The 16194-nt window shown below is 54.7% G+C and overlaps 2 protein-coding genes across 3 annotated transcripts; one reads left to right on the forward strand and one right to left on the reverse strand.

Annotated features, from left to right (window-relative positions):
- The first annotated feature begins 59 nt into the window (after positions 1 to 59).
- Positions 60 to 4078, forward strand: GLOD5 (glyoxalase domain containing 5). 2 transcript variants are annotated; one of them, XM_010403161.4, is made up of 4 exons: positions 60 to 381; positions 1519 to 1676; positions 2638 to 2793; positions 2974 to 4078. In XM_010403161.4, the coding sequence occupies exons 2-4, from the start codon at positions 1536 to 1538 to the stop codon at positions 3124 to 3126; spliced, it is 450 nt and encodes a 149-aa protein (XP_010401463.1). In that variant the 5' UTR covers positions 60 to 381; positions 1519 to 1535; the 3' UTR covers positions 3127 to 4078. The 2 variants fall into 2 exon arrangements, with proteins under 2 accessions (XP_010401463.1, XP_039428292.1); XM_039572358.1 differs by lacking the exon at positions 60 to 381 and having other exon boundaries at positions 1512 to 1676.
- Positions 4079 to 7884: 3806 nt separating this feature from the next.
- On the reverse strand, positions 7885 to 13610 carry LOC104691709 (cis-aconitate decarboxylase-like). The gene is made up of 6 exons (XM_039572260.1): positions 13590 to 13610; positions 12969 to 13023; positions 10451 to 10743; positions 10246 to 10338; positions 9555 to 9760; positions 7885 to 8803 (listed from the first exon to the last, which is right to left on the reverse strand). Exons 1-6 carry the CDS (start codon positions 13608 to 13610, stop codon positions 7885 to 7887), a joined length of 1587 nt encoding a protein of 528 aa, XP_039428194.1.
- Positions 13611 to 16194: the final 2584 nt, after the last annotated feature.

Consider the following 16194-nt stretch of genomic DNA (forward strand, 5'->3'; position numbering starts at 1 on the left):
GGTGTGTTAGAAAATAATCTTGGAGGGAGATTCCCCATCCGTTGCCAGGGAGGTGGGAGGCTGCTGTGGCTCCTTGGACATCCCCTCTTCTCCAGGGATATCCTTGTTTCTCCAGCGTGAGCTTTAAACCAGCACATAATCCCAGCTTTCCCTTGCAAAGGGAAAAATCCAGATTATTTTTCTGGGATTTTTCAAGCAGTTGGCCTTTGGGTCAAGGTCCACCTCTGCAGGGAGCACTGTTTAGAGCTCCTGTTTCCAATCTCGTTATCCCATTCTTTTCAATCCCGCCCTTTTGCCCGTGACGTGGCTGCTCCCAGCAGGAAGAGGACGGTCACAGGGAACCATCCAGTGCTGCCTTCCCAGCTCTTCATCCCTCTGGAGGTAACAGGAATTTTGCAGCCCCGTTTCCTTTCAGTTTTTGGCTCAGGGGCTCACCTGGGAGGGGAGGGCAGGAGGTGGGAGCTGTGGGCTGGGATACGAAGGTGCTGCAGTTTGGGAGGACGCCCGGGGTGAAGGGATTTGCAGTGGGAGGGAACCAGGTTGCTCCGAGGTTGTTGAACACCAAACACCAGAGAGGAGGGGCAGGGATTCCTCCAGGTCTGTTGATGGCTCCCCCATAACTGGTGTGGTCACCGGCACAGTCCAGGCCATGCCACGGAATGGGATAATGGGATCTTGCTCCAAACAGGCTCCTCTGGCTGCAGCGAGCAGAGATCCCGGTGAAACTGCACCTGGCTTTACACTGACCCTGCTGCTGTGTCAGCAGGGCTGTGCGATCTCTCCTCACCAACCACTTCCCACGCAGGATCATGGAATCATTTAGGCTGGAAAAGCCCTCTGAGATCACTGAGTCCAACCATTCCCCCAGCGCTGCCAACACCTCCCTAACCCATGTCCCGAAAAGCCAAGGGCAGTGCCAGGGGATCTGAACCCAACCTTAAACCACCAGGAACCTCTGTGAGCCCAGGCTGGTGAGTCCCCACACCCTGGTGCTGCATCACCCCGAGCCCCCGGCCTCACCCTCTGCCTGGTGGTGACATCTGGCAGCTTAGAGACAAATGCCAAGAAATGTCCCCCGATGTTTCCTGCTGCTCTGCCAGGCCCCAGATGGGCTCCACTCTCTGGCTTGGCTCCCCCTGGATCAGTGTCCACACGTGGGAGGACCCGGCAGGGGGCTGGAGGAAGGGTCACACGCGTGGTCCCGTCCTTGGTGCGCACGGGGTTTGTGTGTTGGGAGCCTGGCATCTTGGTGCCGCCAGCCCTCAGCGAGGTCACCCAGACTGTCCCCCACACCTGGCCCCAGCCGGGGGCTCTGACAGGCTCAGGTGCCACCAGAGGCAGACCAGAGCCTGAGGCTCGTGCAGGGAGGCGGATTTATTGCTTCTGTACTTGTGCCACCTGCAGGACAAAGGAAAACCTGGGCCATCCCCACTCAGCTCTCAGCTCCCTGGACCATTTCCCATTTCCCTGCAGAGCTGGATGCTCCTAACTTCCACGTTCTCTGGTTTTCCATGCCAGTTCCCAGCCCTGAGAGCATGTCCTGGAAGGGGGAGGGCACGAGCCCACCTTCGTGTTTCATCCAGCGCCTGGACCACCTCGTGCTGACTGTGAAGAGCATTGAGGACACTGTGGCCTTTTATTCCAAAGTCCTGGGCATGGAGGTGGTGACTTTCAAGGTAATGTGGGGCACAGGCTTGGTTTGGGTCTAGAAGAGCTGGAACTGTGGTTCTGGGCCTGTGGATCTCTGATGGGTTTCTGGGACTGGGGTGGAGATGGTAGGACCAGCAGAAGCCACAGCCTATCAAGCTCTGAATTTTAGGACAGTCAGGCTGAGTCAGAGGTAAGTCCAAAGCACACTGAAAGGAGTCAAAGTGACAAAAAAACCCCAAAGATTCTCTGAAAAAACAATTCCTAGGGCTGAAGGAGAAGAACCCTCAAACCCACACATCCTCTAAAGACATCTAACAGGCTCTTGCTTTGATATTCCCATTGGCGAAGGGAGGAAAGGTTGGTGAATATTTAATATTTTATGTTTAATATTTAATGTTTATATTAATATTAAATATTTAATATTAATATTTAATATTTAATATTCCAACTCACCTCCTGCCCTTTTTCCTGATGAACACACAGCACCTTTTTAGCTTCTAAGATCTTCCCTCTCTGCTGCTCCACCAATTCTCTTAAAATCAAACTCAGCTCTGATCTTTGGGTGGTCACTGCTCAGCGTTTCCCTGGGGGCTCGGCTGCCACATGAGCCTGCAGAAACCTCCTTGAGATCCTGCAAAGAGCCACCACAACTTCCCTCCTGCCCCTCTTCCCACCTCCTCAGCCTTGTCCCCACTGCAGTGCCAGCCTGCCCTTTGGTTGTGTGGCTGGATGGAGAGTCCCCACTCCTGAAAACCCTTGGAAACCCTGCATGTGGCTGTGGGTTTTCTTGGAATGTGGAGTTTCTTGGGTCACTCCACATCTCAATGAGTGCCTTGCAGTGATCTGTTTTTGGGTTGCCCCAGCAAAGCCCTGAGTTAGCGGGACTCCATCGGTTCCCCGGGGTTTCCAGCAGTGCTCGGGGAGTGGGTGCTGAAGGTTTCCAGCCCAGGAAGTCTCCTTTACTTCGGCCTTTTCCTTTGGGAACAGGGGAACCGCAAAGCTTTGCGTTTCGGCCAGCAGAAGTTCAACCTGCACGAGGCTGGGCAGGAGTTTGAGCCCAAGGCTCGGCGCCCAGTGCCCGGCTCTGCGGATTTTTGCCTGATCACAGCAGCGCCCCTGGAGAAGCTGCTGGAGCATCTGGAGGTGAGGCAGGCCCAGGGTGTCCCCAGGGCGGTGGCATCCCAAGGGCCACGAATCCTCTAAATGACGCTTTCCTGGGGAATGCCGGGGTTGTCTCATCCAGCAGTTCATGTTTCCAAGGCTGGGGGAGGAGGGCGCGGCGATGAGACGACCATCAAACCCCTGCTCTCCTGTGTCCTCCAGGCCTGTGGGGTGCCCATTGAAGAAGGTCCCGTGGCCAGAACTGGTGCTGTGGGTCCAATAACCTCCATCTACTTCCGAGACCCCGACGAGAACCTGGTGGAGGTTTCCAGGTACTGCACAGCTGGGGCTGTGGACACCGAAGGGGAGCCCTGACCACAGCCCATGCTCTGCCTGCGTCCCAGGACGCAGAGGCCAGGTCTGGCTGGCCCATTTACAGATCCAAGCTTTAATTGTGTAAACCTGGGACAAGCCTCAAATCCCAGCCACAAAGTAGGGCTGCAGGAACATCGGGAGCTCTCTCAAGGCAGCCTGCTCTGCTCTGGATGTGAATCCTGCTTTTATACATCCCTGCCACAGAGACTCCATGGCCTTCAGGGAAGATCTGTCCTGCTGCTGCTGCGCTGCAATTGTTGGGACATTTTTCCTAATTCCTGCTACCCCTTCTGCTGCAGTTGAAGTCCTCATTCCTACACTGTCCACCTGTCACTCCCCTCCTCTTCAGAGTCACTTTTCCACAGCTGGAAATTTCTGTCTCCTTCCTCTCATCCTCCTGCTCCTTGTCTCAAGCTGCCTGGTGCTGGTGGCTCTCCCACCAAGGCAGAGGTTTAAATCCAGCTGTGACTGTCCAAACACACTTCTCACCTGGGATTTGGGAATTTGGCCTCGGTGTGACACTCAAAAACTCCTGGAGCTGAAGATCCAATCCTCACCCTCATCTCTGTATCAATAATTGTGAGGGTTGGAAAAAGCAGGGATGAGGTGCCTACATGGAGGGCAGAGGTCAGAAGTCCAGGAGTTCACCTGGATTCGTGCAGGGATTGAGGATGGTCTGACACAGGGGAGTCTGACTCTGATGGCACCTGGGTACTTGTGGCACTGTCCTAAGTTTTCTTCTTTCTTTAGTAATTTAAAAAGCCATTTCCAAGTTACTTTAAAAGTATAAAACAATGAGGGACCTGGCGATTCTCAAGCAGAGCAGTTCCCAGGCTGGCCACACTGAGGTAGCACCGATATCCTCACCGGAACAGCGCTGGAAAGGAGGGAGGACTCTTCCGACCTCTGCAGTCCAAATCCTCTATAAAATTGACACAATCTCTGACTCGTACTCATTTTTCCCTTGCTGGATTTTCGTGGGAAATCCAAAACTCTTCATGGTGCGAAAAAAGGCGAAGTCACAAAACATTCAGTGCTTTGGACGATCAGTGGGGATGAGCTGCTTTCCATTGAGTCGTTTGTGGGAACTAAACACAGGAATGTCATGGGAGGAAACCACGGGCATCCCCTCACCTTTACCTTGTGAATGCAGATCCGGGAAAGGATCCCGGGCAGGGACGGAGTCCCCTCAGCCCCGGCGCCCGCGGAGCACCCGGCGGCTGCTCTCCAGGGTGCTGATGTGCCCCGGCCGTGCCCGGCTGCCGCGGGACCCCTGTCCTGCCCACGGGAGAGGGTCAGTGCCCACGGGAGAGGGTCAAAGAACATGGGAGAGGGTCAATCCCTACAGGAGAGGGTCAGTGCCCATGGGAGAGGGTCAATCCCTACAGGAGAGGGTCAGTGCCCATGGGAGAGTGTCAGTGCCCACGGGAGAGGGTCAGTGCCCATGGGAAAGGGTAAAAGAACATGGGAGAGGGTCAATCCCTACAGGAGAGGGTCAGTGCCCATCGGAGAGGGTCAGTGCCCATGGGAGAGGGTCAGTGCCCATGGGAGAGGGTCAATCCCTACAGGAGAGGGTCAATCCCTACAGGAGAGGGTCAGTGCCCATGGGAGAGGGTCAGTGCCCATGGGAGAGGGTCAATCCCTACAGGAGAGGGTCAATCCCTACAGGAGAGGGTCAGTGCCCATGGGAGAGGGTCAATCCCTACAGGAGAGGGTCAGTGCCCATGGGAGAGGGTCAATCCCTACAGGAGAGGGTCAATCCCTACAGGAGAGGGTCAGTGCCCATGGGAGAGGGTCAATCCCTACAGGAGAGGGTCAATCCCTACAGGAGAGGGTCAGTGCCCATGGGAGGGGGTCAATCTCTATGGGAGAGAGTCAGTGCCCATGGGAGGGGGTCAATCTCTACGGGAGAGGGTCAGTGCCCATGGAAGAGGGTCAATGCCCATGGGAGGGGGTCAAAGCCCACAGGAGAAGGTCGATCCCCTCAGGAGAGGGTCGGCGCCCATGGGAGAGGGTCAATCCCTACGGGAGAGGGTCAGTGCCCACGGGAGAGGGTTGGTGCTCATGGGAGGAGTCAATCCCTATGGGAGAGGGTCAATCCCTACAGGAGAGGGTCAGTGCCCATGGGAGAGGGTCAATCCCTACAGGAGAGGGTCAATCCCTACAGGAGAGGGTCAGTGCCCATGGGAGAGGGTCAGTGCCCATGGGAGAGGGTCAATCCCTACAGGAGAGGGTCAGTGCCCATGGGAGAGGGTCAATCCCTACAGGAGAGGGTCAATCCCTACAGGAGAGGGTCAGTGCCCATGGGAGGGGGTCAATCTTTATGGGAGAGAGTCAGTGCCCATGGAAGAGGGTCAATGCCCATGGGAGGGGGTCAAAGCCCACAGGAGAAGGTCGATCCCCTCAGGAGAGGGTCGGCGCCCATGGGAGAGGGTCAATCCCTACGGGAGAGGGTCAGTGCCCACGGGAGAGGGTTGGTGCTCATGGGAGGAGTCAATCCCTACGGGAGAGGGTCAATCCCCACGGGAGAGGGTCAATCCCCACAGGAGAGGGTCGGTGCCCATGGGAGGAGTCAATCCCTACGGGAGAGGGTCAGCGACCATGGGAGGGGGTCAGTGCCCATGGGAGAGGGTCAGTGCCCATGGGAGGAGTCAATCCCTACAGGAGAGGGTCAATCCCCACGGGAGAGGGTCGGTGCCCATGGGAGGAGTCAATCCCCACAGGAGAGGGTCAGTGCCCACGGGAGAGGGTCAGTGCCCATGGGAGAGGGTCAGTGCCCATGGGAGGAGTCAATCCCTACGGGAGAGGGTCAGTGCCCATGGGAGGGGGTCAGTGCCCATGGGAGGAGTCAATCCCTACGGGAGAGGGTCAGTGCCCATGGGAGGGGGTCAGTGCCCATGGGAGGAGTCAGTCCCTACGGGAGAGGGTCAGTGCCCATGGGAGAGGGTCAGTGCCCATGGGAGGAGTCAATCCCTACGGGAGAGGGTCAGTGCCCATGGGAGGGGGTCAGTGCCCATGGGACAGGGTTTTGCTCCCTCCACTGGAGCCCACCTCGGTTCTGTCCCACACACTGATCCCTCTGAGTGCTGAGCTGCTGGCTGGCCTGGAGGGCACCGGTTCCATGGCTTTCCCATTCACTGGAGTGTGAAACATGGAGTGACACATTTGGGGATCTCACACCTGACCCGAACCACGGGAAACTCGAAATTTGTCATGGAAACTTAGCAAGTATTTGGAATGTGTTGCTGATGGAGGAGCTTCTCTTGGAGTGATGGTGCTGGAGCACAGCAGGCTTTGCTGCCTGATGGTTATTGTTATCGCCAGGAGAAGCAACCTGTGAGGCTCAATGTTTTTCCCTGGAGAAACCACTGGCCACATGCCAGCATTCCAGCTGTCCCTGTCCCAACCTCTGCTGGGCTCCCTGTCTATTGGAAAAGCCTCTGTATTTTGAGTATTCCAATTAAAACTGATGGTTTACATAATGCAGCATTAAATCTTTATGAATTTAATTCCGTTCTTTATTCAGCAAGATTCATTGTGAATATTGGACAGTGGGACAAAGTGGATTAACAGGTGGCAATACAGTTTTCTTCTGGATGGTTCGTTCCCTGCACAAACCACAACCAGCAAGAGAAAAGGAACTTCCTTCTTGTCTAATCCCATCTCATCCCTCTTGAACCCTAATTCCCGCAGCAGATTCCAGACTTTTATCATGATCATACTGGAAAGGAGAGCTTCGGATCAGCAATCCCAGTGTTTCCTGTGGAGGAATGTTGAGTTCTCCATCCCCCTGCGCAGGAAGGATGCAGGGGAAGGAGCCTTCCGGGGAATGGCTGCTCAGGAGCACAGGTTTCATCCCAGCTGCAAAGATGAGTTAGAGCTGAGTCTCAATGAGCTTCCCTTCGTCTCACAGGAGGGAAACAGGAATTTCCCAATGGGATTCACAGTGTGTGTGCCCAAGCCACCTCCCAGAGATGCCCATCGGGCCACCTGGGAAGCCAGCTCTGAGCAGGTGCCTGGGAAAGCTGGGAAAGCTAGGAGGGATGGTGTGGCCCAGCCTTGGGATGGGCAGGGATCACCTCTTGGTGTGTAGGGCTGGTGTAGGATTCCTGACCTCCCGACCGCCTTTCCTTCAGAAAAGACACGCAGGTCTCAAGGGTCCTCAAACCATCCTTTGTACACAGAAGAGTGGCAAACACTTCCCAAGGGCTGGGGAAATGGGAGGCTTTTACTGGAAAAGGAAAACAATCCCTCTCTGCCGGAGAGTTCTGCAGGCAGGGCTGTTTGCAGCCATGATGGATTTTTCTGTGGCCAGTGGGACTGCCTGACCACGAGCCCAAAAGTGCCCAGAGAAGCACTAAGAACAGCACAGGCTCTGCAGCTGAACTTCCTCCTCTTCCCAGACTCGGCGGTCAGGCATTCTGCCCACAAAAAGCTTGGAATCCAGCTGGAAGAAATGCACAGGCACTGTTCCCTCTGGAGAACGGGATGATGCCCCAGGATCCTCAGAGATTTCCATGGGAATTCTTTTATATTTGTGGTGGCCTTTCAGCTCCTCAGCCAGCACCAACCAGGAGTTGAAGTTTACTCTGTGTGCTAACCCAGACACACCTCCTGCCTCGTGGGTTCCTTTGGAATTATCTACTAGAAGGGGTGGGAACTTCCCTGTCCTTGGGAATCAATAGGAAAGCACCAATGAAGAAAGGAATCGCAGCTTCACCAGGACAAGCCCCGCACCAAGCTCCCCGTGCTGTCCCCTCACAGGCTGCAGGCCAGCTGGGAGCTGTCTGACAGGGTCTCCAGGTTGTCCACCAGAGTGATGATGGCTTCTATTTTCTCTTCTGGAAGCACGTGGGAGGCGTTGGATCGAAACTTCTTCAGGAGCGACTCTTTGCTCAGGGGCTTCCTCCAGTGCCCATAGAAAGTGTCACATTTGCCCGTCAGGACGTCCCCGCTGTGCAGGAGCAGGGCCACCTCTCCGTACATCTTGTCAAAGTTGGCCACGTTGTCTTCGGGGTGCTCCACCACCACCTTGTCCAGCAGCTCCCTGAGCTCCTGCCGATGGATGCTGCTCTCAGAGAAGGAGCCCAGGCCCACCTCTCCATCCAGCAGGGCCGCGCAGGCGTTGAACTGGAAGGAGTGCCTTGCCTGGTGCTCCGAGCTGGGGAAAGGCCGGTTGATGTACTTGGACACCGGGATCTTCAGCATAATGGTGCGGATCAGAGAGGGAGAGAAGGAGCCCGCGTAGTTGATGAAGAGGTTCCGGACGGACAAGGCAGCATCCACCACCCAGTGCATCCCCAGGTGAGCTGGGAAGCGCTTGAAGGCAATATCCTGCTTTTCCAGGAGGAACTGGTGCTGCTGGCCGGGTGTGGACAGTGGTTTGGGTTGGTAGACGCTGTAGAAGGCGCTGAAGCCAGAGCAGCCGGGGATATCATCCAGGATCAAGGGGTTGGCCTCCATCCCTCGGGCCGCCAGCAGAGCCGCTTCCAGGCCCAGGCGGGTGGCATTCCCGACGTGCAGCGGCTTGGCCTGGGTGGCAGCGTTGGCCATGGGCGCCCCGGCGAGGGACGCGGCGATGCCCAGGGCGTGGCAGCACTGGGCAGAGCTGAGGGACAGCAGCTTGGCCGTGGCTGCGGCACTGCCCAGGGTGCCCACCACCGAGGGAGGGTGGAACCTGCAGGGCGATGGCAGGAATGGGCAGCCCTGGCTGCCTCGCACCAAAGCACCCCTCCCACGGTAAAACGAATGGGAAATGAGGGGCCCGTCAGCCAGTGGAACTCCCTCATGGCTCTGGAGTGGGTGGGATTCACCTGACTCAAAATTAAACCATAAATTTTAACTAATAAATTAACTCTAAAATAAGAATTTAGTTTAACTCTAAATTTAGAGTAAATTAATGTAAATTAACTCTAAAAACTGGGTTTCTACTTGAAACCTCCTCAGACACACCAGGGTGAGCTCAGCATCTCCAGAAGGCAATTTGAACTTTCCTCAGGAGGTGCCATGGCTCGTGTCCACACAGCCAAACTTTCAATGCCTCAGACAAATAATTTGGCCTCAAATACACCCAAGGGAACAGTTCCTGGTTGATTCCATCGCTTGGGTCACACCAGGGCACTGCTGGTGGCAGCAGTTGGCCATGGGGCCGTGCCCACCACCAGACTCTTCTTGGCTCCGGGATCCTGCCCTGGCTGGGTCAGATAGTGGCCCTACAGACTCCCTGAGGGTTATTTTTGGGGCAAGATCCCTGGAAATCACCAAATAAACACATGGCACAATCACCTCTGGCACTGGGTTCTCAGCAAGGCTTTATCCTGGGGTAAAGCTAAATTAGACTGGACTTAAACTGGGCTTAACCTAAACTAACATTTGAAAACCCAGACTCGCCAACCCTCTTCCTCCTCGGCGAAGAACAGGAGCTTTACCTTTTGGGAATGTCGTGAGCCTCAGTGGAGAAGTGCATGAGCCTCCCTTGCACTTCCAGGCCCACGTTGAATGCCAGCAGGAAATCCAGGCCGGTGGGCTTGGTGTTCGGAGGGAGCATCTGGGAGGCTGCCAGGAGAGCCGGCAGCACGGCCCCGGAGGGGTGAGTGGCAGGGTGCCAGGTGTCGTCAAAATCCATGGAATGAGTCTGCCAGGAAACAGAGATAAGGACGTGCTGGCGGGTGCGGCTGGATGCTGAGGGAATGAGGGCTCCTTGCTGATATTCCTGAGGAAATTCTGCCAGAGCCTCCCCTCAGTGTCCCCACGGGGAGGTCTGGCTCCTCTAAAAGCCAGGAGATTCCCGGCTTTTGTCCCCCATCAGTGACCACTCTGCTCCCTGGAATTCTAGTTCCTGGCACCACCGGGCACAGGTTCCCCCGGGAATCCGGGAGCACAGATCCCCCTGGAAAAACCAGGAACACAGGTTCCCCTGGGAGAGCCGGGAGCACAGATCCCCTGGGAATCCGGGAGCACAGATCCCCCTGGAAAAGCCAGGAACACAGCTTCCCCTGGGAGAGCCGGGAGCACAGTTTCCCCTGGAAAAACCAGGAGCACAGATTCCTCTGGGAATCCGGGAGCACAGATCCCCCGGGAATCCAGGAGCACAGATCCCCCGGGAAGATCCAGCCTTACCGCCACGCCGTTGGTGAAGGCTGCCAGCGTCGGGGAGAGCTTCACTCCCGGCTTTCCATAGACAGAGCTGACGGCCACGGAGGAGTACAGCTCCTGCGGGAGGGAGGGAGGGAGGGAATGTCGGGGGAGGCCCTGGAGGGAGCGGGGCCGGTGGCAGCCCCCGCAGCCCCGGAGGTGGCCGTGGCGGTGGCGGGGCTGTCCGTACCCGGCAGTAGCGCAGGGCGATGTCGAAGACGCGCGTGGTGCTGCCCACCAGCCCCACGCCGATGCTGTCCAGGATCATCCTCTTGCTCCGCTGCCGCACGGTCTGGGACAGCTGCTCGGGCCGGGCCGCGTGGATGAATGAGGCGAAGCTGCTGGTCACCGTGTCCTCGGGAGCGCTCCGGGCCACCACTGCAGCGCCGGGACACAGGGAGGGACAAGGACACCGGTGAGCCCCGCGCTGGCAGCCGCGGGCAGCTGCACCTGCCGGAGCCAGGTGGGGCGGTTTTAGGAGTCCTGCAAGAGCGGGGAGCTGGAATTCGTCATCCCCGTGGCTCCCTTCCAACCTGGGATAACCTCTGATTTCCGTGTGTCCTATATATAAAATTCCATATTCTCTGGGCACCTCCTGGGGTGGCTTCCAGAAGGTTCAGGCGAAGCAGCTCCAGAGCTCAGCCCCATCCCGCCACCTTGGGTTTCCAACAGCCGTTTTTTGGGAGGTGTCAATGCCAATGATGTCCCTTTAGCCAGAGGAAAGGCAGAGCAGGAATGCACCACATAAATTCAAAGCTTCCATAGTTTTTTGGAATGCAGGACTAGACCCAAAGCCTGGATTTATCCAGATGTTTCATCCTACAAGGCACTGAAGTGTCTTGACTCAGCCACCAAAGCTCTTAAGCCCTGTGTACTCCAAAGGTTGCTAATCCTTAACAATAAATTAAAATTCTATGGAAAATACCCAGTTTGTGTCCATTGCATGTTTTCATTTCAGTGAGAACTTGCCTTGTTCAGATGATATATAGATCATTATTATACATATGGGTTTATAGATATAATTTTTTCTATGATTCATATATTAATTTATAATTTATAAAATTATGTATAATTCTAGAATTAGACTAAAGAATATAATTAATAGAGTTATATTTATAATTCATAGAATTAAAATTGTTATGGCCCGTTATAATGATACTGTTAATTTGAGAGTGCACGGCAGAGCAGGAAAAATAAAATTCTGTGTAGCCAACATTTGCAGGGTGGCAAATCCATACATTTACTTATGGACGGGTGTGGGGACGCACACACAGATGCAGATAAAAGATGAATTAATGTCCAAATTAAATGAATCACAGGTGAAAAAAAAAAAAAGAAGAATACTTTGCTCCAAGAGGAAAGCTCATCCAGACCGGCAGGTACACAAGAGGCTTTGTTTTAGGAACAACAAACATGGCAATTAATGAAATGACCATTCCCTAATTTCCCTAGGTTGGATTCATCCCGAAATGTCACGGCAGTGACTCACGGAGCGCTGGCTCATGCTCGGGCTCACCTCGAGCCCAGGCTGAGCCTCCTGTAAACACAGCTGGGAATGCCATCAGCGCCTGACTCACCGGGAGAGCATTCCCGCTGCCGGGGAACGCATTCCTATGGGAATCCCGGCACTCGGCACTCCGGGACCCGCTGCGACCCCAGCCCGGGGCTCTGCGAGCATCCCCGGGTGCCCCCGCCGCCGTCCCGGAGCGGGAGCGGTGATGTCAGGGCTTGGAGAGGCTGCAGGAAAATCTGCTCCAATCACCCAGCACCCGGAAAAGCTGGACCGGTTCCGTCCCGGCATCAAATGCTCTTTGTCACCTCAGGAGGCAGCGGGGTTTTTTAACCCTTCAGCTAAAAGCATTCCATGACTCCGGGGTTTTCCTCCTGGTAGGGCAGGACTTCATTAAAATATTAAATTTGATCCAAATAAAGACCAAATAAATCCCTGCAGATTATTGTTATTTCTCTTGTCCTCAGGTCTCATTAAGCAACATTCCTCGAATTCATTGTATTAATAACTCATTTTAAAATAAATTAATGGATATAATAGACTAAGGATATCTTTTTAAATAAGTTAATAAGCTTAAACTTACAGTAAACCGAGTCATTTTTAAAATAAGTTAATAAACTTAAAATAAACTTACAATGAACTTAAAATAAACCATGAACACATTTAGAAAGAAGTTAATAAACATAATAGACTGAGAGCACATTTTAAGATCAGTTAATAGACAAATTCAGACCAAGTTAAGAGACAAAATAGACCAAGAGCCTACACAGCCAAGCTGTGGTTAATTCATCCGAAGCTGGGCAGCGCTGGAGCCACGGGAGGAGAACCGTGAATCACCGCAGGCAATGCCCAGAGCAGGATCAGGTGTAGTTAGGAAGCAGTGACAAGTGGAGCAGTTAAGGATCTGAGCCACCCTTTCAACACCCTACGTTTGTGGTCAAAGAATTTGGAAAGTCTGGTTCTAAACCTGTTCAAGTTCTGGTTTAGCTCAGGACTAACAATCCACATTTTTACTCTTTGCTGCTTTTCTCCTGTCCTTTATCCCCGAGGGCACAAAGTACCACAGGACCCCCAAACATTTGGAAGCTTTGCCTTCCAAGGATTTGAGGATTTCTCCCGGCACCTTCTTTTCCAGCAACGCCAGGATTATTTAGGGATGCCCGCTAGGAAAGGATGGGGAATGCTGAGAGATACAAACCATGGGCAGCAGTTTTGTGGACTTGCCGAGAGCTTGCCAAGAACTTCTGGGATTTCTAGGGGAGAGACACAGAGAGGGAATTTGTCGCTGGAGCTGCTGGAAAGTTTCTCGGAGCAGTTTTCCTGGTTGTGCCTCTCACTGTGAGGCACTCACAGATCAAACGAGCGTGTAAAAGTAACGACTTAAAGGAGGGGAAAAAATATTTTCCAGAGCTGAGTCCAGCAGGGATGCCAAGAACATCCAGGGAAATAAAGCCACACAGTGGAAGGGGCAGCAGAGCCTTTGCAGCCCTGCCACGAGATCCTGCAGCGAGCGGGACCAGCTCGGAGTGGGCACGAGGAGCAAACCCCAGGGAGCACATCCCAGCAACAACAACAACCCCGCATGGCACGGTCCAGAGGATGTTGGGGACACGTGAAAGGAGCAGGATGGCACGAAAAGGTCAGCAGCTGAATCAAGTGACTGTGAAAACCATTGGAGTTTGTTAATTTTGGGGCAGGTTCCCGTTTAATGCCACGCTCGGCTGGACCAGCGGAGGAACTGCCCGGAAAGCGACATTTCCTCCTTAAAGTGCGAAAGGCAAGCTCAGGGATGGGGAGGGATTGCGTGGAAGAGTTTTACCTGGAAGGTGGAGTAGACCATGCTGGTGGCTGCTTTTCCCAGTGCCTTTCCCGGCTCGGTGTGCTCGGCGCGAGGGATGGCAGAGGTGTGTGGCTGAAGGTGCTCGTGGCAGGGTTTATATCTGCGTCCAAAAGGCAATTTGCTTTCTGTTTTTGTGCAACTGAATTTCCAGGGGGATGACATCAGCCCCTGGGGAGCCAGAGGGTGGGGGGAATCGTGAGGAGGGGTGGTTTGTCCCTGCTGGGCAGAAGGGAAACCCCCCCCCACCCGCTTTCAGGAAATAAAAAAGGATTTCGGACAATCACTGACAAGGTTCAAGGAAACTCCTGTCTCCAAAATGCCGCAGGTGCCAATGGGTGAAGCAACTGGCACCAGGCTCCTCCTCCCGAGGAGGACTATAAAAGTGGGATTTACCAGGAAATGAGAGGGACAAGAGCATCCTCCCATTGAGCCGAAGTGTCACCAAAGCAGGTAAATCCCAGCTGCAGAGGCAGAAGTGAGGCAGTGGTGGTTTTGTTGGATGCTTTTCTTGAATACCTTCAGTGTTTGGGTGTTTGGCTGAGTCTTTTCCAGCTCTCCTTCTTCTCCATCTCCAGCGCTGCCGGGTCACTGAACTGGGAGTGCACCCTGGAGCTGCCAGGGAACACCGGGAGCCTTCGTTCCCAAAGCAATGTTTGGATTCTGGGGGAATGCCACGGCTCTTTGCTTTGTCCAGCCTGGGGATATTTATTATTTTGGGCAGAATAACAGCCTGGTGGGCCACAGTTTCATTTAAAATTGGGGGTTTTAATAACCCCCATGCAGAACTTTGTCATAGCAATGTATCCCTGGCAATTCCATGCTGGTTTGCACCAGAGGAGAGGCAGCGTTGTGATGTGAAATCCAGCTGTGTGCTGTGGCTGTGCACTGCTCCCCTGGCTGTGTGCTTATCCAAAACGAGTTTTGTTCTCTTTCCGTGTTTGTCTGCGGAGAGGCAGCGTTTCCTCAGAGCTCTGTAAACGTTTGCTGTCACTAACAAGGTGGGATGGAAAACTAATGGCAAAATGCCACTGGAGATGAGTGAAAATGGAAGGGGTTGGGGTTCGTAGATGTGTCCCTTGCTCCAGCCTCCTGGGGAGGGAATGTCCGTGCCCTGGAATATCCCGTTAATATCGCTCCCGGGGGCGCAGCACTGTCGCATGGACAGAGTGATTCCTGCAAAGCCTACGAGCCCCGTGGCAATGGGATGCAGATGGGAATGACCTCTCCTGGAAGGGGGTGAAGGGAAGTCGCTGTGAGGACAGCAGGGAGTGAAGGAAGTGGTGCCCAGAGCCTGTCCCGTGGGGCTCAGAGGTCACCGGGGGACAAGAGCCAGGACGGAGGGAGGACCTCACACAGCGTTCCTGCAACCCCCAGCGTGAGGAATGTCGGGGGCAAGCAGGGAAAGGAGAGAAGGTGGAGGGGGCAGGATGAGGGAGGGTGTGGCTTTGACTTCGCCCTCGCTGCGCGGGGGATTTGAGCAAGGGAAGGATCATCCCGGGCTGCCCCATCCCTCCGGAAGATGCAGCTCTGGCAGCACCGCCGGTGTCCAGGTGCCTCCTCAGCACGGGCACATCTCCACCCCGTGTTTTCCTGTGCCCTGGGTGGCTGTGCTGCTGGTGCCCTGGGTGTGCAGAGAGCTGCTAATCCCACCTGGGACAGAGCGATTTTCCATCCGCTCCCTGCCTCCTGCACAATCCCACGTTATCCTGTGGCGCCAGCAGCGTTCTGTGGTGCGTGGGGAGCAACGGGTCCGTACCGTGACAGCACCCATGGGTGGGGTTATCCCGGGGCCAAACCAGGGCAGGTTTGAGCAGAAAACCCCCCTGGGGGTTCCCCTGCCCAGCCTCGTTTTTCGAGGCTCCGTGCAGTCCTCGGCATTCCAGTGCTGCTCCTCCTCAGACAGCACCAGGAGGGTTTCCATGGTTTGATGGCTCCTCAGACAGCACCAGGAGGGTTTCCATGGTTTGATGGCTCCTCAGACAGCACCAGGAGGGTTTCCATGGTTTGATGGATCCTGAGACAGCACCAGGAAGGTTTCCATGGTTTGATGGATCCTGAGACAGCACCAGGAGGGTTTCCATGGTTTGATGGATCCTGAGACAGCACCAGGAGGGTTTCCATGGTTTGATGGATCCTGAGACAGCACCAGGAGGGTTTCCATGGTCTGATGTGTCCTGACCTTGCAGCAAACAGAGGCAGGGACAATGCCCAGCTGTGAACCGGTCCCAGGGCAGGGACCACGAGTCTGGGTTGGTGTGTGTGGGGTGGGTGTGAGCAGTGGGTGCTACTGCAGCTGGTTCCGACCCCAAACCCTTGTCCTCCTCCTCCTTTTCCATATCTTGGGCTGAATCCTCTCACATCCTTCCCCTTTACACCTCCTTAGCCTGACACAGCGTGTCCTGGTGTTTCTCTTCCTCCCAAATCCCATGTCTGTCCTGGCAGAAGAGGAAAACATCCCCGTGAGTTGTGTCTCTCCATCCCTCCCTAGTCCCAGCTCTGTTGTGCAGAAAACACCAACAAAACGAGCTCTGGCAAATTAAAAACCACTGCCGGGAGCCAAGGAGCCGCCTGGCCAGCCCCTCTC

This window comes from Corvus cornix, chromosome 4A, assembly GCF_000738735.6.
Source record: "Corvus cornix cornix isolate S_Up_H32 chromosome 4A, ASM73873v5, whole genome shotgun sequence".
Classification (NCBI taxonomy): Eukaryota; Metazoa; Chordata; class Aves; order Passeriformes; family Corvidae; genus Corvus; species Corvus cornix.

Coding starts and splice junctions, on each gene's coding strand:
- GLOD5 (XM_039572358.1), top strand. CDS start 1,512: ATGCCAGTTCCCAGCCCTGAGAGCATGTCCTGGAAGGGGGAGGGCACG. Junction 1,677..2,637: donor TGGAGGTGGTGACTTTCAAG/GTAATGTGGGGC, acceptor CTTTGGGAACAG/GGGAACCGCAAAGCTTTGCG. Junction 2,794..2,973: donor AGCTGCTGGAGCATCTGGAG/GTGAGGCAGGCC, acceptor TGTGTCCTCCAG/GCCTGTGGGGTGCCCATTGA.
- LOC104691709 (XM_039572260.1), bottom strand. CDS start 13,610: ATGGTCTACTCCACCTTCCAG. Junction 10,744..12,968: donor CCACAAAACTGCTGCCCATG/GTTTGTATCTCT, acceptor CCGCTCTTGCAG/GACTCCTAAAACCGCCCCAC. Junction 8,804..9,554: donor GCTCACGACATTCCCAAAAG/GTAAAGCTCCTG, acceptor ATCGCCCTGCAG/GTTCCACCCTCCCTCGGTGG.